The sequence below is a fragment of the Lepidochelys kempii genome, chromosome 1 (assembly GCF_965140285.1).
Source record: "Lepidochelys kempii isolate rLepKem1 chromosome 1, rLepKem1.hap1, whole genome shotgun sequence".
Classification (NCBI taxonomy): domain Eukaryota; kingdom Metazoa; phylum Chordata; order Testudines; family Cheloniidae; genus Lepidochelys; species Lepidochelys kempii.
The window spans coordinates 57,991,798-58,018,626 of NC_136380.1; the positions used below are offsets into that span (position 1 = coordinate 57,991,798).

Below are 26,829 nucleotides of genomic sequence, written 5' to 3' on the forward strand. Positions count from 1 at the left end.
AAAGATATATATTAGAACTGGAACAGGCACAGAGATGGGCAACAAAAATGATTAAGGGGTATGGAATAGCTTCCATGTAAGGAGAGATTAAAAAAAACAGGGACTCTTCAGTTTGGAAAAGAGAAATGCAAGTTTAGAATTTGCAGTGTTGTCAAAATTGCAGAGAAACCATAAAATCCCAGGATTGCACCTGCAGTTTTTCCTCATGTCTCAATGCTAAAACAGCTTTTTCAAGGATTTTGATACTATTCAGTGAGAGAGTTCTCATGCAAATTATCCCAACAGGCTGTTTGCTGTCAGGCTAGACAGAGTATATACAGTGATTTTACAAAAAGGGCAAGACTTAGATGCCAACTGTGTGTGCTCAGTGATTTTTCAGTTACTACTTCTTCAATTGTCTTTTTCCAAGTCTAGTAATGTCTGTAGTCCTTGGAGTTATTTCCATTCCGGGTGTCAAACTTCAGCTATTTTTGCTCCAGCTCTATTGAAAATAAAGTATAGTTAAACTTTACACTTTTTTGTGGAAAAAACAACAAAAAACCCTCTAATTTTGTTCTTTAATTACTTAAACAGATTTTTGCAAAAATTCACCTTCTGTTGGAGGGCAGATGTGAAACATTTCATCCCACTTCTAAAAACACAAAAGTTGTGCTATCAAAAGAAAAAACACTTACTTGATCCTCCCCAATCCAGACATGCTGGCTCCGTGTTCCAGCAGAGTTCTTTCATTGAGCCATTGATTGTAAAGAAAGGCAGGCAAGAATATTCCATTAAAGTAGGACCCGGTGATCCAGGTAGGACTGAATGTCACAGCACCCTAGGGAAGTGAAGTTTTTAGGTGTCAGTGTGTTAGATGTCCCTCATATCTGTTGAGCACTATTACTAATCTTGAGGCAACTTTAACAAATTCATTTGCAGTTCGTCTTAACTACGTGGAATTTTTCCATAGATTTTGTTCATTAAGCTGTTCAAATTTTTTGGTTTACTACTACCTCATGTTAAATTATCAATAATAAAATAATTGTTGTGTCCACTAATAATAAAAATTTTAAAAAAATATATATTGCAAATTTTCTATTTAAAAACTCACTTTAATTTTCTTAGCTTTTAGTATTTTAATGTTTATAGCACTCACAAGAGAAAATACTAACTCATTCACCAGCTTATTAATCAGTTTTAGTTTGCCTGATGGGACTACATGATAAAGTATGATAGTGTGCAAATTAAAAGTTTTCCATTGAGACTCCTCATGCTTTCAAGGAACGGGTTGTGTGAGGCGAAGTGGATGCCTCAGGGGGAATAGTACCAATATGAATTCTTAAAGAGGTGGTTTTTCCAGGTCATGGTTTTTGAAGCACATTGTCAAGGCAGCATGGGAAGCTTATGTTTGTGCTCTGGTTATGCACCTGGTTTGTGGGTAAATAGAAGATCTCAATTTCCAGGATGCTGGACTTTGTACCTTTAACTTAAAATTTTGTTTAAATGTATTGACTCCCACCTTTTGGGAGGGGAGGGGAGTGGAGTTTAGGTGCAGGGATCATTGTGTAACATTTGGTTATTTTCTGAAAAGAAACATTTTTGAGAATTTATGTATAGTGCTAACTTAAATTGTGAGGTCTTAATGTCAGGCAAAGTTATGGAATTATATAAATGTTTAATAGTAATAGACTAAAATAATGTGTACAGTTTCTTTTGTGTTCCACTAACAGAGCCAAATCTTTTCATTCTATAGATGCAGTACCCCTCTTTTTGAGACTGCTTCACTCACCACATCAGAATGTTTGTGAGCAAGCTGTTTGGGCTCTTGGAAATATTATAGGTAAGTGTTAACTGTATTTTCAGAGGTACTTGAAATTAAATCAGGGGACACATAAGAATTTTAGATTCTGACTTTTGAACATTGGCATTACCATATGAGACTATGTTTCCTCTGTATTCTCTGGTTTCATATAATTTTCCACATGGCAAGAATCCATATGTATATACTAATTATTAAGTTTGGAGAGTTAGTGACTTCATTTGCCCTAAGAAATTTTAATATAAATTTTATGCCTCCTAAAATATTTGTATTAAACAACAGCTTTTGGTACTAAACTTCTGGTGAGGAAACATAGAATATCAGTATCCCAACATAAATCATTGCATACATTTCAAGGTTTTCCATCTTTAATGTAATTTTTTTTAAAACAATTTTCATTTCTGTAGGTGATGGTCCTCAGTGTAGAGATTATGTCATATCACTGGGAGTTGTCAAACCTCTTCTGTCCTTCATCAATCCCTCCATTCCCATCACCTTCCTTCGGAACGTCACATGGGTCATTGTAAATCTCTGCAGGAATAAGGACCCCCCACCGCCTATGGAGACAGTTCAGGAGGTAAATAATTACGATAGGACTGATTTTTAAACCTTATCTTTGGGCTATAGGACAATTTTTTTTTTTATGCTGCTGTATGTGCTACAAAGTAATGCATGTTTTATGATACTGCCTGGTATTAATTACCAATTAATAGAAGTATCAAAGTGGTCTATTTATGTAATCTAATTGGAGGTTATAACTAAGCTAATTTATACCATTTGAGAGGGTGAATACTCACTAATTAGTCTTTGGAAAATATGTTGAAATAGACTGTTAAAAAGTGAAGACTGTAGAAAGTGTTAACTTGCAGAGTTAGTTTAATTTGCAGTTTCATACTTCCACCAAACGAGACTACTACAGACATGGTTCTGTACATACAAATAGCTATTCAAATGAAATTACTTCTAATTATGTGAAATGTAAGTAAATTAGTAAGTGGATGTGTCATTTTAATATATATTTTAAGTTTTGAGTACTTATCAAAAATATATAGTGTCAGTGATATGTCCCCATTTTAAAACGGAAGCACCTGAAAATACTTGACTGCCCAGATATATGTGGGGAGGGGGATGCAGACTTGAAGACAGTTTCTGCCAATTGTAAAAAGAGGGATGCTGTTTTACTGTGGGTCATACTACCAACCTATTTAAAGCTCTACTTTGTTTACAAATATATTTTGATGTCTATAGTCTTTGAAGCAGTTTGAAGTATCATTTTAGTGCAAAATGAAATACGATGGAACTTCAGAATTGAGAGACAGTACAAGCAGAATACTTTGGTTTAAAAGTGAGAATTTACCAAACAAGAGTTTATGTATTGTAGTAAGAGTGACTTCGCTCTGGCTCTGCACAAATGCATGGAAAAAAAAACAACATTTTATCTTGATCCTAGTAACTTCCCATTAAGTTTGCTTGTTTTCCCTGAAAATGTTCTCTTCTCTCTCACTCTCCTTTAAAGTATAGCACTGCTGCAACTTTATTTTGCATTTGTACAAAATTCCTCCAAAATATTTAATTTTTTTATGACGTTTGACTGAATGCCATTTGTTAGGAAACATAGGTGTATAATACATGAATAAATCCTCAAACCATACTGTTCTACATGTCCTACTGTAACTTGCTTTTACACAGCTGGTGTTACTTTGTGATGGACAGGTGCCACTTTAATTATTGATAGTTTATTTTTTTCAGATTTTGCCAGCATTGTGTGTTCTTATATACCATACAGATATAAACGTAAGTAAAAACAAGACAAATACCTTAAAATTTTGAGTATTTGGATATTTTTTCTTTGTTTCTCCAGAGACAAAAATGTTTATGGATTGTATTTAAATGGTAAACTTGTTTTGTATGTTAACCTGAGTATAATTAAGTAAACACACTACTGTCAGTATTTTCATAATGATAGATTCCGGTCAACAGGAGAGTAAAAGGGGAAGCACAAACATTATTTCTGAAATTTAGAACCTTTTTACCCTTTACATAGTAACTGTGTACACAGAAGTTAACTGTGTAGGTTGCAAAGTCAAACACTTGAAATTTGTGAGATGCCAGATTTACGTTTGCCTGTGCTCCCTTAATTCTGCCTCTTGAGTGTCCAGTTTATGAAATGTACGGAGCACAAGTCCGATGTGAAATATGTTAGTTATGGTCATGTAATTAGACTGTATCATAAGATATGCAGAAAGAGGCAGAATTAAATTTGCAAGGGCGGCATAAATCTGGCCTAAATTTCCTAACTTTTGAGTGCTTGACTTTGCAATCTAAATAACTTAACCTAGGAAATTGTCTACAAAAACCTACTTTTTAAAAAGCAAAGAGGTAAATTCTGTTGTGCAACTGAAACAATCCATCATTCATACTCTTTAGGATTTGAATACCAAACCTTCAGCACTGCAACACACACTTGAGCTCCAGAAATAACTACATTACCTAGCCACAGGACACAACTGCTATGCCAAAGGGAGGAATGGGCTGCTGGGGCAATGTGCTGGGTCTTAGGAGGAAGTGTGGCTCTCTTCCCGCCCCGGGCTTGGGATAGCTCCAGTTTCTTACCCCTTTTCGTGCCCCTGGTGGAGGGTAGGAGAAAGGGGACATTAGGGCTATGTGTTGAGTCTGGGAGGTGGTTCAGCAGTCCCTAGCACAGTGTGATGTGTAGGTGCTGCTGCTGTTTTGACAATGGGCCTGGCTCTTTTGAATGTTCGTGTTCAGTTAATGTTTTAGCATGTTGTCAACATTTGCATGGAACACAAGTGAGAGATGGGAAATTGCGACTTCACAGTTTATAACTCAACCAAACCTAAACAGAAATTCAGGGGTCAAAGAAAAAACTTCTCTAGTTCTGTAAGATTTCTCAGCCAAATTTCAAAGGTCTTCGGCAAGCACTGGAGAGGTGAGAGCTTCTCAAAAACAAAAGGTTGCAAGAATCTCTTTAATGGAAAGTATTAGGCACCCTAAATAATAGGGGTCACTACCAGCTCCATCTATAATATAAATCTTTTATCCAGAATAAACCCAGTGTATTAATATGTGTACCTATATTCGTGCATCCTTCACAATTAGGATTAAATTCACTTATTACTAAATGTTTACCAAATTCACTTATTACTGCAGTGTAGCAGTCTCAAATAGACTGCTGCAGCTGTTTAAAAGCACCAAGTAACATTGCACAACAGTTTAGAACAGGAGGTGAATAAGACCTCTTCTAACTAAAATTGCAGTGAGAATTTTAGATCAGAATTAGACTAGTCCTCTGGACTCAGTGCTCAACTCTTAAAACCAACACATGGTCTCTCTTAATATGACCATAAGGCAACTTCTGTCTTAATCAACAGATAGTAACTCCAGCAGTCATCCTCAGAAAGTGCTGGGATTGGTTCAGTACTGTCTCAAGGGAAGAGAGATCCACCTGCAGAATCACTACGGCTACTTCATCACCTAGTTTTTCCTTGATTGTCTTCCATTGAAATACTGACCAGGCCTAACTGTACCCCAAAAAGTGTTTTGGTTTTTTTTAAATTAACCTCCCCCCCTCAAAGTTTGTGAAGAGAACATGTGACACATTTGAACTGTTGATGGAACAAATGAGCATCTATTTCACCATTGTAGTTGCCATCATAACATTCTAGCTAACTGTTTGTTTCTCCTGGTAGCATTTCTGAGCTCTCCCTATTGCTAAATTGCATGCTTTTTTTTTAAAAAAAGACTTGTGGAGTGTTGATCACACAATTCAGGTGCAGTCTTACACTCAGTGTGTTAGCTGTCTGTTCTTTTCTGCTTCCTGCAGATTCTTGTGGACACTGTTTGGGCTTTGTCCTACCTAACAGATGGTGGTAATGAACAGATACAGATGGTCATTGATTCAGGCGTTGTACCTTTTCTAGTTCCCCTTCTGAGCCATCAGGAGGTTAAAGTTCAAGTAAGTCTGTTTTTTGTTTTCTTGATGGCACTGAATAATAGTTTTAGTAAGTTATGTGCCATGTGTCCTGGGGAAAAAAAAGTTTGAGTGGTAAGACTAGCATTTACAATCATGTTAGTTAATTAGATTTAAAAAAGGATCCCAAAGGCAGTGTCCCTACTAGGAAAAAAGGTATGTTTTTGAAATGTGTTACTATCCTTGTGTAGATGGGGAAACTTGTATTTTAATGTGTTTATTGGTGGGGGTCAGTCCAAGGCTTCCTCTCCTAAGGTCAACCCCTGCTAGCTAATGCAAATTGCCATGTCTACACTACACAAACCTAAAGTGGGAGGAGGTGATGGTAAGTAGTGAACTGGGGATGTAGTGAGGGTGAGAAGTGATGTTGGGGGATTGGGCCCTGATACATTAATCCAAGGTTTTTGGTATAGATATTGGTCTGTGCAGGTCACTATGGTCTTGTTGAAAGGTCTGTCAAGCCCTAGTTTAGTTGTAGGAAACTCTTCAGATTAAATTCTTTTCTAATATGTAGATATTTTTAATTTCCATAGCCTTCTGTTGAAGGTATATGTACAGTCTCTTGGTGTGACCCTTGTGTGTAAAAATGAGTACAAGTTGTGCAAGAATGATACCCATTAAAGTGTCTTCCATTGAGTGGTTGTCAACTTCACATTCCTTTTTAAAAGTATAGTGAGACTTGTGGTACCAAAATATTTTTTACTCAATCAGTGTTTTTATGTTTTGTCTTCTATAATCTGTAATGCATTTTTCTCCAGTCTAATCTTTTTTTACTCTTGCCTTATCCCTAAATTTTCAGTCTGTTTTGTTCAATGATGTCCTGAGACTCTTGGCTCCTTATCAGTTCTCCTGCTCTCGTACTTTTGTTGATTCTTCTTTTGAGCTTTCAAATCCCAGACATCTTTTTAAAATTATTAAAAATATTAAATTATAACAAAGCAGATCTTCAGATAGCCACATCATTAAGTCTTATAAATGTTCTATGGTAGAAAAAACTTCAAGTTGATGAGAACTTAGGAAAATAAAAGTAAAACTTGAACATGTTAGGTATATATGATATGACACATAGTTTTCATACATTAACTTACCATAAAGAATATATAATGAACAATCCCTACACTTCACTCTAATCTACAAAGGTTTGATAGATCATTTAGTAGGGCATCAGAAATAGATTACCTAAAGGGTCATCTTTTTCCAATCTATTTAACGTTGAGACTGTTTGTAGCCATTGTTCTAGCAAGGGCGAAAACCTTCAAGTTTTCCTGAATTTTAATCCTCTGTTATTTGGTGCATGTAATACTTTGGGTATAGGAAGAAGAGTGGGTGCTGTATATGCTGATACCTAATCCTGGAGATAAGTATGGTTATTTTGGGACCTCTGAGTGCCAAAATAAACTCAGATGCTATAATCCTCTTTAGTAAGGAGAATTGGTATTTCCATGTAGAAGGTAGGGAAACCAATCTAGTTTAGCCAGCTCAAAAAAAAAAAAATATATTTTTAATATATTGTCAGTTGTAAAACATTAATTACTTGACTAATGAATAAAGAGCTAGACCCTACTGAGAGCAATTTGAGAGTCAGTACTTAGTAGGAAGGGGAAAAATGGGGAGTTCTGAGTTGAATAGCTGTCTGGGGAGATACAGAAAAAGCATGGGAACATTGAATGTAACTCAGATCAGACCTCTGAATTAATTGGTCTTCTCAATCACCTTCTTCTCTTTCAGTTTTAAGTTCCTTAATCTTTCAATAACTTTGTAATCTTGCACTCTCCTTGACTTTTTCACTCAAGAAAATATTTGTATTCTGCTTTTTCACTTTGCGGAGAAGTGGTGCAAGAACTCCACCATGCACACACTCAGCATATTGCTGAACATGGTTTTGAAGATACAATGCTAAATTATATTTCGGGAAATGACTGGCTTAAAAGGACACTGTCATAGTTTTTTTAGTGATCCTTGTTTTACCGCAGGTAATTATAAGACATTACTGCATGCCTTATATACTTTTTTTCTTCAAATGTAGACAGCAGCGCTGAGAGCAGTTGGCAACATAGTAACTGGTACTGATGAACAAACACAAGTTGTTCTCAACTGTGACGTTCTCTCTCACTTCCCAAATCTTCTGACGCATCCAAAAGAGAAGATAAACAAGGTATATTTTGGTTTTATTTTCATTTTTGTTTGTTTCTAGGTTCACCTTTTAGGTTAACAAAACAAAATCTCTCTCCTTTTGTAGCACGTGGCAAGCAGAATTCCCAACTACTTTTTATTTATTTTATTCTTTTTAACTTTAGGGAATAGTTTAAAACAGTTTAAAGCCTTCCATTAATAACCACGTCTGCATAGTGGCCACAAACTATTCTCTTGGAGATATGATTGGCAATCCCACTTAAAGGGACTACTTTAATAAGAGTGTAAAATACTGTCTTTTCACATAAAAATGTTACTTCTGTAAAATTTTACAGCATATAAATACCAAAGGTGAGTACCTGTAGGAGAGAGATGGTTGGAACTCCTCTGCTTCAGACCAACAACGAAAGCAATATTGAAACCTACACACTTTTTTTTCCTTCAGTTTTCACTCCTGGCAGACTTATTTATATAGTGCCAGAGGTGTGCACAGATTTTATAAGACTGTGTGATCTGGTGGTCTGATCCACAACTGAGGAAAATTAAAACCCACTCAAACCAGTTGCACAGATCTAGTTCCTTTTTCAGGGCTTTCTTTAGAAGCAAATGTAAAGCAACCCAAAACAGATTTACTTCCCAACAGGGCTGAAGATAAAAAGCTATCTCCAGAGCTTCATAGCCCTCCTCAATAGAGGCTTCCCATTGTGTGCTCTTACTCACTGTTCGTGGCCCCCTCCCAGGCCTTCTGCCTGGCAAATGGAAAGGCATCTCCTAGCTCCTTGGGAGATGCTGGGTCTCTCCTATTTGCTCTTCTGCTTAAAAGGCAGGAAGCCTTATATCCAATTTCCTCTATGGCACATGACTAGGAACAAGCATGTGACCTGAAACTACTGCTCCCAGGTGTAAGGGCCCAAGGGCTGTAACAGGCGTACAGGGACACGCACTGTGGCTCCAGTACCCTATTGTACATCCTATCTGTTTCAAGGAGCTTGTGATATAAAGATACCTATCCTAAGTGTAATCTTAGCATTGAAATACAGTACTTTGTTTCACTATATGAGAATTGTGAGCCATCTGCATTGCAGTTAATATTCACAAATAAGTATTATCACTTTCAGTTGAGCCCGCAGGAAAAACAAATGTGCCCTTCAAAATATTATAATTACTAGCGTATCACTCATCCAGCACTATAATATTTGCTCCGCCACCTTCCCAGTTATGGCCCTCTCTAAAGTTTTTACCTATGCTTAATTTTGGCAATTTCAAGACAATTACCGTTTATAAGTAGCATATCTGTTAGTTCTGCTAAGATGGTTTCCTGAGCCTCATTTGAAGAAAGGGAAGGCCATTCTTAGTAATTGCCCAACATAAGTGTCATTTTAAAGGGAAGATGGGGTTTTCCTTTTTAGTGGGGGAGGAGACGGAGGTAGAGGGATTTTTTTTTTTTTAAAGGGAGAAGAGAGCTAAATGCCTTCTAGAAGCCCCATTTTTATACCAGGAATAAATCATACCCTCTACTGTGGCATCTGAGGGGCATCCTGAGGCTTCTGACAGCAACTAGCATCCTACCAGCTTCCACTGCAGGATGTGTATAGCAGAGGGAACCCTAAATGTTGACCACTAATGCTGACCAAACCATTGAAACTTCTCCATATTGCTTAAATCAGGAGCGGGCAAACTTTTTGGCCTGACCACATCAGGTTTCGGAAATTGTATGGAGGGCCAGTTAGGGGAGGCTGTGCCCCCGCCCCCTATCTGCCCCGCCCTTGCTTCTCATCTCCTCCCCCACTTGCCCCAGGACTCCTGCCCCATCCAACCCCCCCCCCCCCCCCCGTTCCCTGACAGCCCCCCAGGATCCCTGCCCCATCCACACACACCCCCGCTCCCTGTCTCCTGACCGCCCCCAGAACCCCTGCCCCCCACCGCCCCATCCAACCCCCCCCTCCTTCCTGACTCCCCCCCCCCCGTTCCCTGCCCTCTGACTGTCCCGACCCCATTCACACCCCCGCTCCCTGACCACCACCCCAAACTCCCCTGCCCTCTATCTAACCCCCCCTTCCCCCTTACTGCGCAGCACAGAGCACCGGTGGCTGGCAGCGCTACAGCCGTGCTGCCCAGAGCATTGTGCCTGTGTAGTGTAGTAAATTGCTCTCTGTAACTGCTACCAGTAGCACATTCCTATGCAGAGCAGTTTAATACACTACACTGGCAGCATGCTGAGGCGGGGGGGGGAGGCGGAACAGTGGGGGAGGGGCCGGGGGCTAGGCTCCCAGGCCAGGAGCTCAGGAGCCAGGCAGGAGGGTCCCGCGGGCCGGATGTGGCCCACGGACTGTAGTTTGCCCACCTTTGGCTTAAATAGTCCTCATGGGGAATGGAGAAAGTGCCTCTGCTAGGATGGGAGCAGTTAGTTCCCTGCCGATCAAACTGCTTGTTTGAGGTTACTCAGTATGCAAACTACCTTCTTTATGGGAACGATCACTGGGGTTCTGAAATCCCATTCCCTCCCGCTGAGACAGGCAAGCTCACTCCAGCTAGTGTGAAGCACCACCCCCACTGTTCCTCAGACGTTCTTGTCAACTGCTGGAAATGGCCCACCTTGATTATCACTACAAAAGGTTCCTCCCCCCTCCCCCCCCCCGCGCTATTAGCTCATCTTAAGTATCACTCTCCTTACAGCGTGTATGATAACACCCATTTTTTTATGTTCTCTGTGTATATAAATCTCCCCACTGTATTTTCCACTGAATGCATCAGATGAAGTGAGCTGTAGCTGACGAAAGCTTATGCTCAAATAAATTTGTTAGTGTCTAAGGTGCCACAAGTACTCCTGTTCTTTTCACCCGGAGGAGAGCAGACCTGTGGCCTTCTGCCCAGCTTCCCTTTTTCTGTCACTGCCTTTGGTGTTTTCAGGCAGACATGGATTCCTCTGCTTTGAAGAGAAGGGGAAAGACAGCTTATGCTTCCTTTCCTCTCTCGTTCCAGCTTTATGTCAGTGAGCTTCCCTGTTGTGTGTGCAGGAAGTGGAGAAGTTTGGGAGTTAATGGGAGGAAGTAATCAGAGCCTTTCCTCTGCTATGGTTACTTATGTTTGTTTAGGTGTGGGTGGGGCGGTTTGTGCTCAGTAAGCCCTGTCTAACCCCGCTCTGATTCCCCCTCCACCAAAAAGACAGGTGAATGGAGAAAAAGCTTCTTATCTTTCATGATACATACACTTACTCCCTCCCCTGTGTTATCTGCAGGGGAGGTCCCCTGGTGACTGCCCTTCTGCTCCCTCTAGCCCCTGCCAATTGCTAGGAGCCCTGAAGGAGTTCTCTCTGACATATAGCTGCAGTTACTGGGCTGTATCCTACCTACTTCTTGCTGCTCCCAGGAAGGAACCCCAGGAGCTTCTTAGATGTCATGACAGGGAGTGGGGTTTATTTCTGGTTTTATTTAAAGGTGGCCTTAACCCCCTGCTTAAAAAAAAACCCCAACAGTCTACATTTGGCAGCTAGTAACCCGGAAGAGAGTGAGGCTCAGGATACAGCTGCTCCCAGGAAAGAACCACATGAGCTCATTATTTTGAGCTTTGAGTTATTTTTCCTTTTACAAAAGGCCCGTCTAGTAGTGTTCTCTGAATCTGCTATTGGAGTTCTTGGGAACTCTTCCCATATAGCCCTTTTCTTTTAACCAAGAACTGTGTGATTTCCTTGAGACTTGGTTCTGCTGCTGAATCACCTGGAAGAGATAACTGAGCAACATGAGGATTACCTGTCTGCCCAGCGAGGGGGGCTGTCAATGAATTGCACCAACACCACTCCATGGTCCAAGAGGACAATGGAAATAGGAACTGAACCCAGGTTTTTTTGTGCCAGTGCAGAAGACTGCCACTGACTAAATATTGGTTATTTCATTTTCAACCCTCTGCGTGCGACCCTCCCCCCTTATAAATTAAAAACATTTTTTTGTATGTTTAACACCATTATAAATGCTGGAGGCAAAGCGGGGTTTGGCGTGGAGGCTGACAGCTCGTGACCCACTGCATAATAACCTTGCGACCCCCTGAGGGGTCCCCACCCCCAGTTTGAGAACCCCTGGCCTGTATAGTTTGCCAGATTGAAAATGCAGTCACAGAAGCCAAATTTACTCTAGAGCTCACTGAATGCCTCTGAGGGCTTGTCTTCACTACTGGGACCTAAGTCATAACATAGCTGGAGTCAGCGTAGCGTAGGTCGATTTATCCGGTGTCTTCACTGCACTGCATTGATGGGAGACGCGCTCCGGTCGACTTCCCTTACTCTTCTCAGAGCGGTGGAGTAATGGGGTTGACCAGAGAGCGCTCTGCTGTCAATTTAGTGGGTCTTCACTAGACCTGTTAAATCTACCCCAGCTGCATCGATTGCAGCGTCATCGATGTCCCTGTAGTGAAGACCAGCCCTGATTTTTTTCAGGGAATAAGTGTTTGTCAGACAAGGAACACATAGTGGAACAGATGGATGAAGAATTGCTCGACTTATTTAATGCTTTATTTTTGTGTCATTGCAATTCATATGTAATGCTTTTTAGCCATGTATAAAGACTTAAATTATTTCTAAAGAAAGGTGGTTTCTCATTTTGTCTGATTGTAGGAAGCAGTTTGGTTCCTTTCCAATATCACAGCAGGAAACCAGCAACAAGTTCAAGCTGTAATAGATGCTGGACTAATCCCTATGATCATACACCAGCTGGCTAAGGTCAGTCAAGCTGTCAGTTACGCAAGTTTGTCATCATCTTTTTATAAATCTGACACAGGGAATATCTGAGTTAATAAGCTTTACAGATAGATGCTTGCTAATTTTAATGAATTATCAATTTTACCCTTCAGGGGGACTTTGGAACACAAAAGGAAGCTGCGTGGGCAATTAGCAACTTGACGATAAGTGGAAGAAAGGATCAGGTGCGTGTGGCTGACTTTTCAAGTTGTTTTTAAAATGTAGTGTATTGTAAGATTAATCGTATATAATTCTGAAGGCATTTTCCCCATATTTAGGTTGAATATCTTGTACAACAGAACGTAATCCCACCATTCTGTAATTTACTGTCAGTAAAAGACTCTCAGGTGGTCCAGGTGGTCCTGGATGGGCTGAAAAACATTCTGATAATGGCTGGTGATGAGGCTAGCACAATAGCTGAAATTATAGAAGAATGTGGAGGTAAGATTTTATTTGTTACACTTTTTAAAACTTTTATTTGCTATGGATCACTTTGTCTTCCTTCTTCAGAGCCAATGCAATACTTAAGGCAGTGTTTCTGAAATGTGGCCACCGTGACCACATGTGGCCCCCACTGGATTTTTTTGCTGCCACAACAACCTCCTAGGCAGTGATTTGGTGGGGGGAGGCAAAGCAGCGGCCCCTCCGTGCAGTGCCCAGCTGTTGCTGGCACTGCCAGCGGGATCAGCACACTCCACCGCAGTCTCCTCAGGGGATCTGGGCAGCGCTTCTGGAGACACATGGGGCTGGTGTACATGGCACCGGTGGAGCCCGGGACTTTGCAGGCAACCACTGAATTCTTGACCCACTTTTCTGGGGGTGGCGGGGCTCAGGCCTTTAGCCCCAGGGCAGTGGCAAGAGTTGGTGGCTGAACTGAGGCCACCAAAAAATGTGTTGTAAGAACCCCTGACTTACAGCCATTGACACATACCACATAACACCAGCAGTTGGGCTTTATGTGGTATTGAATATGTGGATGAAAGTGTCAGAAAGGGAAAAAATACATTACCTTGTAGACATTGTGGCTTTTTTCTATTTAGTGAAACTTATTTAGAGGGATTTTCATATTGGAGGACACTTGGTGGCAGAGTGGGGTGAGGACATACTTCCACAGACCAGTATATTTCGGTAGTAGCTTTCTGTATCTTTTTCAGATTTGTTTTAAAGAGAGCGCTATTTCCACCCAACTTCTGCCTGTGCTTTATCCTGCAATAAAACTCATGGTTTTGCATCACTCCATTGCAGTGGGAATGAATGTCAGTATTTTGACTTCCCTGCAGAATAAAGTAGGAAGAGAAGTTGGGCTTGAGGTAGCAAGTCCCTGTTAAATCACAGACCAGCAATTTAGATATGATGGCAAGTTAATTTTTCAGAAGTAAGTTAGAGATAAATGAATGTCTTTAAAAAGGTTTTTCCCATGTACATAAATTTCTTGCTCCAAACTGAAGTTATGATTTTAAACTACTCTAGCTATGTTATTCTGTGACCTTGTTTGCATTTCACTCTTGGTATGCTACTCTAATGTGGAACCACTTTTAGCATGCCAAGATGTACAGTGTCTGTATGGGACAAAGGATACAGAAATGCAAAAACTTTGCTTAACTGAGTGCTTCACCTAACTTACATAAAAGGGAATGGGACTGCAGCAGCCCTTGAGGCTTTTGAGAACAGGTTTGAGTCTGAGTCATCATTAAAGTGGGTGGCCCATGGAAACGAGCTGTGCTGAGACCTGTAGATTCCACAAGCCACACCTCTGTCTCAAAGATGAAGATGACAACTTTGAAAGAACATTCTGGGTCATGTTTGGAAACTAGGCTCCATCGTGACCATCCTTGTTGTCCAGTTTGTCTTGAGGTACTAATGTAGGTAAAAGCAGTATTTTCTTATGTCTAAAATGCTAACCCAAAGTAGCTACTAACAAACTTAATTTTAACCTGGTGAACACTTTTATTCCTGCTGTCATTTGGCCAGGTTTAGAGAAAATTGAAGCCTTGCAACAGCATGAGAATGAGGACATCTATAAACTAGCATTTGAAATCATAGACCAGTATTTCTCTGGTGATGATGTAAGTACATTAAAGAATGCTCTGTGTGAGATTATGGATGTATGAAATGTCTGGTGTGAATGCTTTTGTACTCCATACTTTAATTTAGTAACTACATTGTCAGCATTACTTCAGTCATCCCCCTTTATGGACATGGGTTGTTCAGAGGATATTTTCCTATCTTTTTCTGTACAGCTTGTCTTAATTAAAAGTTTAAGATACTTTCTCAACCCTCCCTTCTCCCTCTGTAGTTTCCTTCCCATCTGTGACTTCTTTGACCTGTCCCTGCTCCTGCTCCATCTTTTTTATTCCTTTCTTGCACCAAGAAACTGCCTCAAACAGACATTGACTAAGACGGGCAATTCATTTTTGCCTAATAAACCAGTCAAAGCTAGCCCACACTATAACACCTTCTTCTAAAGTTGAACAGTTTATCATTAGAAGAAAATATACCTGCAAATCAAGTTTTATATACTTTATAGAAAAATAGATTTATTTTAGATATTATGATTAACACCACACTGTCCTTAAAAATTGTTAGATGCCAGCAGTTCTCCTTCAGATTACTATTCCAGGCCTCACATGTCCTGTGTAGAAGCCATGGAACCATTCAGAATAGTAAAACTGTTAAGGGGTGCATGTATAATCCTAGAATTCAGTGCCAAGAAAAAGAGGTCCCTACCCCATTACTCCCTCAGTTCCACACTTCCTACTGGCTTTAGTTCTGTGACCACAAATCTGTTTTCACTGTGCAGGATTAGTTGGCACAGATTGAATCAATAGTTTTTATGGTGATCAACATTTTCTTGGACATTTTTGTCCTGAGTGGGATTTTGTTATAATTGCAGGTATAGCAACAGTTGACTGCTTGGTGATCTTGTTCCTCCAAAATATCAGTTTCCAACAATCAGATCACCATGAAATGTTAGCTCAAGATATGTTTACTCAAATGACTTTGAGGCTTCTTTAGAAGATCCACTGTGGGATGAAGTCCTTCCTGTTGGAGTGCTTGGTGGAGAGAGGAGCTTTCTCCTGGAGATTTGAGTGGATTGCTTCTACAGTCTAAAGTATCTGAGTTGGAGGCCCTACGACCAGACAGAGGATCCAAGACTTTTGGGTCTGTCCTCTGGACGTAAAGCAACTGAACTGTTACAAGGAGGAGGGTGAAAAATTGTTCTCAATCTGAGGATAGGACAAGAAGCAATGGGCTTAAATTGCAGCAAGGGTGGTTTAGTCTGGACACTAGGAAGAACTGCCTAGCTGTCAGGGTAGTTAAACACCAGAACAAATTGCCTATGGAGGTCATAGAATCTCCATCACTGGAAGTTTTTAAGAGCAGGTTAGACAAAACACCTGTCAGGAAAGGTCTAGTAGTTACTACTTAGTCCTGCCTTGAGTGCAGGGGACTGGACTAGATGACCTGTTGAGGTCCCTTTCAGTCCTACACTTCTGATTCTGTGATTCTATGCACCTCGGATTATAGGGAATCCTGAGTCACTGTCCAGAGTTTCTAAAAAGTGTGTAAAAGTTCAAGGGATTTATTTGCATGAGAAGCACCAAGATGTAAGTTAGTCGTATCCAAAGGTTTGTTCAGGTCCAACCCTGCCTAGTGCATGCATTTCTTGAAATCCTGGGATGTCCGAAGCATTTACATTTACGGAAGATACTGCTACCTGCTTCTTATTTACAGTGTCACCTGAAAGTGAGAACAGGTGTTCACATGGCACTTTTTGTAGCCGGCGTTGCAAGGTATTTACATGCCAGATATACTAAACATTCGTATGCCCCTTCGTGCTTCGGCCACCATTCCAGAGGACATGCTTCCATGCTGATGATGCTTGTTAAAAACATAATGCGTTAATTAAATTTGTGACTGAAATCCGTCTGGGAGAATTGTACGTACCCTGCTCTGTTTTACCCGCATTCTGCCATATATTTCATATTATAGCAGTCTGGGATGATGACCCAGCACATGTTCATTTTAAGAATATTTTCACAGCAGATTTGACAAAATGCAAAGAAGGTACCAATGTGAGATTTCTAAAAATAGCTACAGTACTCAACCCAGGGTTTAAGAATCTGAAGTGCTGTCCAAAATCTGAGAGGGACGAGGTGTGGAGCATGCTTTCAGAAGTCTTAAAAGAGCAACACTGAGATGTGGAAACTGCAGAACCTGAACCACCAAAAAAGAAAATCAATCTTCTGCTGGTGGCATCTGACTCAGATGATAAAAATGAACATGTGTCAGTCCTCACTGCTTTGGATTGTTATCAAGCAGAACCTGTCATCAGCATGGACACATGTCCTCTGGAATGGTGGTTGAAGCATGAAGGGACATATGAATCTTTAGTGCATTTGGCACATAAATGTCTTGTGATGCCGGCTGCAACAGTGCCATGCGAACGCCTGTTCTCACTTTCAGGTGACATTGTAAACAAAAAGCGGGCAGCATTATCTCCTGAAAATGTAAACAAACTTGTTTGTCTGAGCGATTGGCTGAAGTAGGACTGAATGAACTTGTAGGCTCTAAAGTTTTATATTTTTATTTTTGAATGCAGTTTTTTTTTACATAATTCTACATTTGTAAGTTCAACTTTCATGACAGAGATTGCAGTACAGTACTTGTATTAGGTGAACTGAAAAATACTATTTTTTTACAGTACAAATATTTATCAAAAATAAATATAAAGTGAGCACTGAACACTTCGTATTCTGTATTGTAATTGAAATCAATATATTTGAAAATGTAGAAAAAAATCCAAAAATATTTAAATAAATGATAATCTGTTATTTAACAGCACAATTAATAGCATGATTAATCGTGATTAATTTTTTTAATCACGCCATTAATCGTGATTAACTTTTTAATCGCTCAACAGCCTTAGTTTAAACTCCTTATTCAACATCCTTTCTCAGGTATTCTCCTACAATCTGCAGCCTCTGAGAGATTTGTCTGGTCGAGCTTTCTCTTTATATCTTTTGGATAAGGGGTCGATAAAGTTAAGCCATTTTGGTAGCAGCCCTAACTTTGGGAGTGCCAGTTACCAGGCATGCGCCTATTGTCTCTGCAGGGAAAGAGTCTGAAGTTTCTGTCCACTAAAAGTCAGGTGAAAAGATGTTTGTATTTCAGATTCTGCAGGTAGTCTTTAGCAATGACTAATGGTTTTGAGGTAGTTTTGGTTGATATCAGGTAGGTTGTGTTCCAAAGTTAATGTCAAAATGGTTTAACTTCTGTGGGTACTGATGCATTTAATTCAAAACTAGATGAGATGGGGAGAAGTTAGACCAACAGGTCTGTGATTAAAGTTGCTGGGGTTGCCTTGAGCATCTTTCAGAAGGAAGCACTCCTCCTTAGAGTCCTGAGGTATACCACCACCATTATTTTCTGGGGTTTCTCAGACTCAGTTAAAGTCCTAGTGTTGGAGACCCCAGGGTATAGCCACTAATTAAGTCGAGGGGATGGAAGGCCATAAGGGTCAAAGAAGTCTCCCTGCTGTAGGCTTAAGGGCTTCTTTTCAACCCCCCTTAATAGAACTCAGGCCTGGCTGGTTTAAGTAAGCTCTTTTGCTCTTAAAATAATGTTGCAGCTGTAAATAATGCCTCATAGTATAAGGTTTGCTGATGCCAAGTTAAAAATAACAAAAAAGACAGCTACAAGGCCAGACAAAATGTGCTAGTTGTTTAAGTTGCTAAAAATGCTTGTTAAAGGTTGCAAAAAATAAACATTGTTATAACCCATATTAAAAAAAGCAAAGCATTTATGCAAAGCTTTAATTAACTAATGTATAGTACAGTAACATTAAAAAATATAGAAGTGTATATATAATAACCTGCTCTAATGTGCAAAATTTAAAATTTCTCTCCCTGTACCTTTCTTTAAAATTCCAAATAAACTTTTCTGCTTCTCCACCCCATTGTGTTTATTAAGTAACACAAACCAGGCAACAAACCCCTGCTGTTGTTTGCCTCTGGGCACTGGGTGCCGGCAACACTAGGGTTAGACATTCTGGAAAATCCTTTTTTAGCCATCTGACAAATATCGTTAGCTTCAAATTTTTCAGCTTCTATTTCAGCTCTTTCAGAGCAGCAGTTTTGAAAGTGCAGGAGGACCTCAAGACAGTCCTGACTTCTGCACAGTTTAGGACCATTTGTGCTGATATTTTTAGGCATAGAAGTTAGCCTCCAAGTGGTTGGATCCTCGCAATCATAGACTAGGTGATCCTGTGGGAATTCTGCACCAAAAAAATAAAAATTCTATTCACAGTATTTTGAAATTCTGCAAATTTTATTTGTCAGTAAATAAATGTGGAGGCTCCAGCATGGCAGTGGGGGAGCGCAGGCCACTGGCTACATGGAGATGGAAGATCACCTTGTAGTGCACTCTTCCTCTTCCCCAGACACGGACTCAGTGGTGAGGCTGAACTCGCCTGCCCCAGAAACATGTCGGGGGCCCTTCCCTTCTGTGCCTGGCGCAGTAAGTATAGGCAGGCAGGCTCAGCCCGGCAGGATCCAAGTACAGTAACTCCTCACTTAACGTCGTCCCGCCTAACATTGCTTTGTTGTTACATTACTGATCAATTAGAGAACATGCTTGTTTAAAGTTGCGCAGTGCTCCCTTATAACGTCGTTTGGCAGCCGCCTGCTTTATCCACTGCTTGTAGAAAAAGCAGCCAGTTGGAGCTAGCTGGTGGGGGCTTGGAACCAAGGGTGAACCGGCAGCCCCCCTGTCACTCCCCTAAGTTCCCTGTGCAGCAGCCTGCCCGGCAGGCTATAAATTTGTGGGCAGTTCAGCTGTCCCTCCCCCCACTGCTGTGTGCTGCTCTTGCCCTCTGCCTTGGAGCTGCTCCTGGGAGCCTCCTGCTTGCTGTGCGGGGGTGAGAGGGGTGCTAATGTCGGGGTGTTCTCCGCTCCTGTACCTCATCTCCACAGAGCAGAGGCGGGACACGACAGGGCTGAGGACGGAGCTTACTGGCAGCACCTGCTGTCTCAACTTGCTGATCTACTTAAAAAGGCAATGTACTTAGAGTGGGGTCAACGTACTTAAAAGGGGAATGTGCATCTCTCTCACACACACACTGCCATGCTGTGTCTCCTCCCTCCATTCCTGCTGCCTTGTAGAGTGTGAGGCTACATTAACAACAATGTGTTAGCCCTTGAGGGTTCAGCCGAGTGCTAGTTCACCATTTAACATTCAGGCATTCCCTGGGAAATACCTCACCCTCTGACTCCACAACCTCAACCAAGCTTCACAATCATCATTATTGTGTACAGTATTAAATTATTTGTTTAAAATTTATACTGTATGTGTATCAGAGGTGCAAGTAAGCCAGTACGGTCCAGTACGTCAAGAGCCGGTACACCGTGCCAGACCGGACCAGCTTCCCCAGGCTGGCGATTTAAAGGGCCCAGGGCTCCCTGCAGTGGCCGAAGCCCCGGGCCCTTTAAAGCGCTGACAGAGCCCCGGGGTAGTGGCAGCAGGGCACCGGCGGTGATTTAAAGGGCTCGGGGCTCCCAGCTGTGGAGCCCCAGGGCCTTTAATACCTGGGCCCTTTAAATCATGATTTAAAGGCCCCACCTCTTCTGGTTGAGGCCACACCCCCTGCTCAGACCGTTAAGTCCTTTAAAGTTACTTTCACCCCTGGTGTGTGTGTGTGTGTATATATATATACATATATATATACATATATATATATATATATATATATATATATATATATATACACATATATATATATATATGTATATATACACACACACACACATTAATTCGTATGGGGAAATTGGATTCACTTCACATCGTTTCATTTAAAGTAGCATTTTTCAGGAACATAACTACAACATTAAGTGAGGAGTTACTGTATGGAGGGTCTTGGTGTGGGGGATCCATGTGCGGCAATCTGGGTGCAGGTGGCCCAGTAGAGGGTCCAAGTGCGAGAGGGATCTGGATGCACAGGGGCTCGTTGCGGGGAGATCCAGGTGCGGAGGCAATGGGATTCTGCAGGGGGGTCCAGGTGAAGGTAGTTGGGGCTTAGCGGGGTGCGGGGGTGTCCAGATGCTGGGGGGAATGGGGCTCGGTGCAGTGGGGGTCCAGGTGTGGGGGGCTCATCAGGGTGGTCAAGGTGCCTATGGGTTGGGTCTCGGTGGGGTGTGGTTTGAGTGCAGGAGGCTCAGTGGGGGGTGGTCTGGGTGCAGGGGCGGGGTCTGGATCGGGGGGGCGCTCAGGTGGGTCTGGGTGCAGGGGTTGAGGCTCAGCAGAGTCTGAATACACAGGGGTTGGGTGGACGGAGGGTGATCTCTCCTCCCACAGCTGAGGAGTGATGGGGGCAGGAAGCGGGGATGGGGTGCAGAGCCAGGGGAGGTTTCTGGAGGTGGATCTGCCCCACCTGCTCTGTGCAGGGGAAATGTGCTCCTCCCCCAGCCCAGTCGGGACTAGTACCTGAGCCCAGCGTAGGGTAGGAGCCACTGGGTGGGGCTGGGGAGGGCTAGATACAGGGGGGCTCTGGATGCAGGGGGTAAGGCTTGGCAGGGTGGGGGTTCTGCATTGCCCGAAATGACATACCTACACTGCTGGGGAGGGGCAAGTGACTGCTCTTGCAGCTTCCCTTTTGCTTCCCTGTCAGTCATTTTTCTGAGAGGAAGCAAAGAAATTTGCGAGGGACACGAATTCTGCAGAATTCCCCCAGGAGTAAATAGGACAATGATTCAGTGGATTGTGTTTTGGTTTTTGGGCAGCTCTGTTATAACTTTACTGGATTTTCAGTGTCAGTATGTCTTAGGGTCCTATGAGGAGCCACAAAATAAAGCTAGACAACACTCTTCAGGTGATTATTTATAACAAGTAACTATCAAACCCAAAACAGTATTCTGTCCCTTTTAAGGACTAAGGCAAACAACCCCAGCCCTCTAACAGGATTACACAAATGAGGGGAAAAGAAGCTATGCTTAGCTCACCTGCCTGACAGCACTAGAGCTCCCAGCCCAGAAGCATCTTTTTATTTCTTTCCCCACCCCGTGGAATGTCTTCTACTCCCTTTTTGGAGGAGACTGGAGGCCACTGATTCTCTCTGTGCTGCTAACCCTACATTATTCCCTTGTAGTTCCCTGCAGTAGAGCATGCAGCTGTGGTCCTTTTCTTCAGAAACCAGACTAACCCTCCCCTGACTTCCTAAGGGATGACAGACCCCTTGTACTAAAGAAGTATCAACTGTGGCGTGCTTCTTCATAGAAGATGACAGTGCTGCTAGTCGTAGTTCAGTCACACTTTACAAAGCATTGTATCAACTCTGAATCCAGATTGGATCCTCAGTTTGGGAAAGTGCTCCAGGTCTTCTTAATTAGCACTCAGCTTTTCTGCTGAGGATTGTTGCTGCTTCTGCAGAGCTTCATTGGGATCCATTAAGAGTAATAAGTATTGTCATGAAGGAGAAAAGTTATTTGTCAGTAACTTGTTCTCCAAATGTATTGCTCTGCAGATCAACAGACTTTCCTCCTCTCCTCTCTTTAGGAGTTAGTGCGTTTCCTGAAGTAAAGAGGAACCAAAGGATTTTAGGAGTCAGCACTCCAAAATCCTAAGGCCTTGTCTACACTACACAGTTTTGTCAACAAAAGTCAGCTTTTGTCAATAAAAGAGTGGAGGTATACATGCTGAAACACTCCTGCCGATGTAACTCCCCTGCTATGCCGACATAATAAAACCACCTCAACGAGGGGTGTTGGGCTTACATCAGTATTGATAGGGCGGCACAGTGTCTGCGTAGATGCTGGGAGCCGGGGCAAGAATGGACCCCGTACTCAGCTGGGAGCCCCGGGCGACTTCTCCCCCTCCCAGCAGGGCAGCCAGGCTCCCGGCAGGGAGCTGTCAGCAGAACCGAGACCAGGCTTTCCGCTCCCCACACTCCCCCTCTTAGGTCGGTGAAAATACTCCTGGTGAGGACACACACCACTGACCCAAGGAGGGTAGTGTGAACGTCAGTCACCACAGTAATTAATGCAGTGGCTCTAAGTCAACCTAGTATAGGTCGACTGTATGCTGCACTGTATGCTGGAAATCAGATGTACATAGTGTAATGCTGTTGACGGTTTTAGCCTTCACTAGAAACAAAATGTTACCTGTGTGCCTAACTTTAAAACTCAGAGAGGGGAAACTGAATCATGGTTCTTCTACACTGATGGTTTGCATGTGACACCAGTAAGACAGCTTAAGTTTGTTTCTTGTGTAAAATAATATAGTATATTCAGCTGGGAGTTTGAGAAGTTTAAAAAAATAAATCACTCTGAAATAACTTAACTTAGATTCTTCAGAATCCAAGAGAAAATACTGATTACCAAAAAAAAAAAAATAAGAGAGAGACAAGAATTCCTATCAGCTATAGATAAAAATCAGTTTAATACAATTGGTAACCCTGAAAAAAGCACAAAACTAGTTTTTATATTTCACTAGTAGTGATTAGCTGATATGACTAGAAAGCTGAAATTTCAGTCTTAATTTTGTAGTTGAGTCTTTGCTGTAATTGAGTGGTAATGCAATCAATAAGGATTTGATGCATCTGTTTCCTTAATGGCATTAGAGCAAAGCATGATTTTTCTTTTTTAAAAAAGTTATATTGAATTGGCTAAAATTATTAGCATTTCACTTTTTAGTAACAAAAATTTCAGTTGGCCAATATTTATGAAATATTTATGCATCCCTGTATGTGAAATGACTTGTATAAGGTGTTGGGTTTGTATGGATTACTTTTTATTATATCTTTATAGATTGATGAAGATCCCAGCCTCATTCCTGAAGCCACTCAAGGAGGTACTTACAACTTTGACCCAACCGCCAATCTTCAAACAAAAGAATTTAATTTTTAAGTTCAATACAGTGCAGCTTCTCTGTCCCACACCAATACGAAGCACCACCAAATGGCTACCAAGTGAAAAAAAAAGGCTCCAAGACACACATGCCTCCTCGTTTTGATGCTTCTAAAGCAAGCCGTGTATCGGTCACTTTGCAGTTGCCAAAAGTCACTATCACGTGGACTGTAAATGCATATGCATGATCTCTTAAACTGTTTTAAAATTCTTTTTAACAGTCCCAATTACCTTCTTTTTTTGCCTTTTTCCCTGGTGCCACATGCTGACAACCGCAATCTGCAGTTTTGTTAAGAAAATTTCATAGTGGTGGCACATCTGCTTTCCACGGAAAAGTAACTTCTTTGGGAAATGGTGCGCTGTGGATCAAGACACTTTGGTATGATGCATACATTTTGGAAGACTTTTCAGGGGCACAGTTTGGTCTGAGCCTCCATCGTCCTCCACAAACATATTTTCATATACTTTATGTGGAAGAATAGATTCAAAAATGAAAGCCAAATGAATTTCATTGGTGAAACTGAAATAAAAGTAACTTACACTTGGCAATTGATTAAACAGTTAAGTTTAAAAAACAAAGTACTTCATCTATCAGTAATTGATGTGTGTTCATTAACTGCCTCAGAAACCAGGGTTGGAGAATGAACTGTAGATTTGGACTGGTAAAGCTTTTGCCGTTATACCTAATTTTTGAGAACAGCAAGCCCTATTTGACCACTCACTTCAGCCTGTGTGTTCCTGCTGTTTTGAAGTAATCAGATGCTGTGCATGGTATTTTACCTGAGCTACAACCTGTTATGGACTTAAACTTCTGTTTAAGCTGAAAGCAAGAGTCCTTGACTAGAAAAAAAAAAAAAAATCTGTCCAAAACCGCGCATTGGTTAAAAGGAAACTTGCTTTCAACTTCCAGTAGTCAGTATATTTCATTTTAAATTGATCATTGGATAAGGTTGATTTATATTGGGTTTAAACTGTGGAGCTTTCATGTTTACTGTAATTTAGTCTTAAACTATTTTTTACTTAGTAACCAGTGCTTATGATGATGTGGTTGGCAACAAACCAGCAGCTATTTAGAAGCATCATAAAAGTTTCATTCTTGGAGTATTGGAAGAGTAATTCAGAAATGAGTCTAAAACCATATAGTACATGATTTAAAAAAATTACAAGCTAGTTGATGTGTGAGGCTGTTTAGAAGCTGCAGTTTTTCAGAATAAGCCTGATATGCAGCACACATTAAATAACTTTATATAAGCTGGTAATATGAGAGGTCGTTGCTTTTGGAAAGTCGTCTGGCCCAGTTATTTTCAAAGGGATTTGCTTTTGGTGGGGTGAAGATGAATAATTTGAAACTCTGTAAGCTATCACACAAGCTGGTTTTGTTGCCATTGTTTACTGGGTGTAATTTCCCAATGCATTGATGTGAAGGGATAGGAAAATCTAAACTAATTTAGTTATTGGATGTGGGTTGTATTTACTGTGATGAAGATAAGGACAGATGCCATCAGAGCTTTGTGGATCAGCTGTTTTTTTTCCACGGATGAACAACACATAGCAGGTGTGCATTCATTAAATATATATCTGCCAAGGTGGAGCCACTTTAAAGAGCGAGCTGTCTTGTATCTTAAATAGATACAAGTGTATGTTTAAAATGCAAGATTTTTACTTGCTAGATAATCTGTTTTAATATAGTGGTTTGGCCTCTGATTATTTATAGGTTTTATAAATTTTAGAATCAATTTCTCTTTAAGGTGGCTCAGATTTTTCAACTCTTGTGCACATAAAATTGAGTTGAAGTTCATTGTGCCTTTTTTCTTTTCCCAAAAGTTGAGTTGAAGCTTCATATGGTAACTGCATCCTAGTCACATACTATAGTCTAAAATCTTTAAACTGTGTGGTGTTCGCTAAAACTAAACAATATAAAGTCAAAGTTAGTAAGGTCACAAAGTTTTGTGAAATTAGAGTTCCAGCTGATGATGATGTGAACAAATCTTCCCCCTCTTAATTCTCAGTTTAGTTCTCTATATGCCATATAGACTGACAGTTACCCTTTTCAGCCTGCACTCGCTATTTTCCTAGAGATTACATAAAAATTGAGATTACATTCATGATTTTCCATAACTGTGAAGATCTAATTTTTTTTCTTGCACTCAGTGCATCACATTAAAAGTGAACATCGAAGAAGTGAGTAAAGCACTACAAAGCATTTGCTCATTTCTTTCTGTTGTGACCTTATCAGCTTTTGATTGGGATTGCACCATTTCATAGTTAATAAAGGAAACCAAGTATATTGCTGCACTTTTAAGTTTTCAGAAGTGTTTAAAAATTGCATTGTTTTTATTATTTTTTTAAACTATCAGTTAAAATAGACTAAAACGTTCTTTCAAAAGAGGCATCTAAATGTGTTCCTAATTTTGTATATGGGCTTAGGTTTTGTAACCAATAAAAAGCTGCTATCAAATACTATAAAACATGCAAAAACTTATTTTGGAAACTATCAAACTGTCTTTTCAAATTGATTTAAGGGTTTTTCTGTCTTTGACCAAATTTTAGCTAGTAGAACTCCACATCAAAGTTTGAAGTATGTTACTTAAACAAAATAAGCGAATACAGTAATCTTTGAAACTTTGAATAATGGTCTAGTGTGGAGTTTCATATTTGCTAAAGAGTTGACCATCTAGTGGAGGAAGGTTGTGTGACACTCATAGTAAGTGGTGTGAAGGCAAAAGTGGTGCTTTTCAGACTGCCAATTTCCAGCAGTTTTGTAGTTACAGAGGAAGAAAATTGCAGTAAAGCTAAAGGCCAATTTATTCTGTCACTTGTCTGAGTCAAATGGCATGTGTATGTGGTATACATATATGCTAAATTAGGGAATAAATTACAAATAATTCAAATGGGGAAGCAAGCAGACTTTTTCATAGCACTTTTTTTTTTTAACACTGTAGCCTGCTAGAACTTCCAGAAGACCTTCCTTTCCAGGTTGCAGGTATTTATGTTCTACCCACTTATTCATCATTGTCTTTTAAAGATTTATAGGCACAAAATGTATAGGCCCTGTCTTATCTTATTCTCTGCATGGTAGGCTCTTCTGTAAATTTTTCCCTTCGGCTTTAATACTTACTAAATTCAGGCAAAAGCTAAGTCCCATTTTCAAAAGTGATATAGGTGCTGGGGACCCATCCTTTTCACTTTGATTTTTGACAATGTGACCTGGGCTATTTAAGTCATTTAGGTGCTTTTGAAAATTTTACCCTATAAACTGTTAACCATACAGCTGGTCCTG

At 40.8% G+C, this 26,829-nt stretch overlaps 1 protein-coding gene across 4 annotated transcripts in view; it reads left to right on the forward strand.

Moving 5' to 3' along the window:
• KPNA3 (karyopherin subunit alpha 3) overlaps positions 1-26,440 on the forward strand; it is a 79,653-nt gene extending 53,213 nt beyond the window's left edge. For 3 of the 4 annotated variants that reach the window (XM_073343537.1, XM_073343548.1, XM_073343558.2), the window contains 10 exons: positions 1,733-1,819; positions 2,206-2,375; positions 3,548-3,592; positions 5,643-5,774; positions 7,816-7,944; positions 12,529-12,633; positions 12,765-12,836; positions 12,930-13,092; positions 14,623-14,717; positions 23,451-26,440. In XM_073343537.1, coding sequence (XP_073199638.1) covers positions 1,733-1,819; positions 2,206-2,375; positions 3,548-3,592; positions 5,643-5,774; positions 7,816-7,944; positions 12,529-12,633; positions 12,765-12,836; positions 12,930-13,092; positions 14,623-14,717; positions 23,451-23,549 — 1,097 coding nt within the window. In that variant the 3' untranslated portion in view covers positions 23,550-26,440. Of the gene's footprint in view, positions 1-1,732; positions 1,820-2,205; positions 2,376-3,547; positions 3,593-5,642; positions 5,775-7,815; positions 7,945-12,528; positions 12,634-12,764; positions 12,837-12,929; positions 13,093-14,622; positions 14,718-15,544; positions 16,350-23,450 lie in introns of those variants that run through there. The other variant, XM_073343566.1, reaches the window with a different exon arrangement.
• Positions 26,441-26,829: the final 389 nt, after the last annotated feature.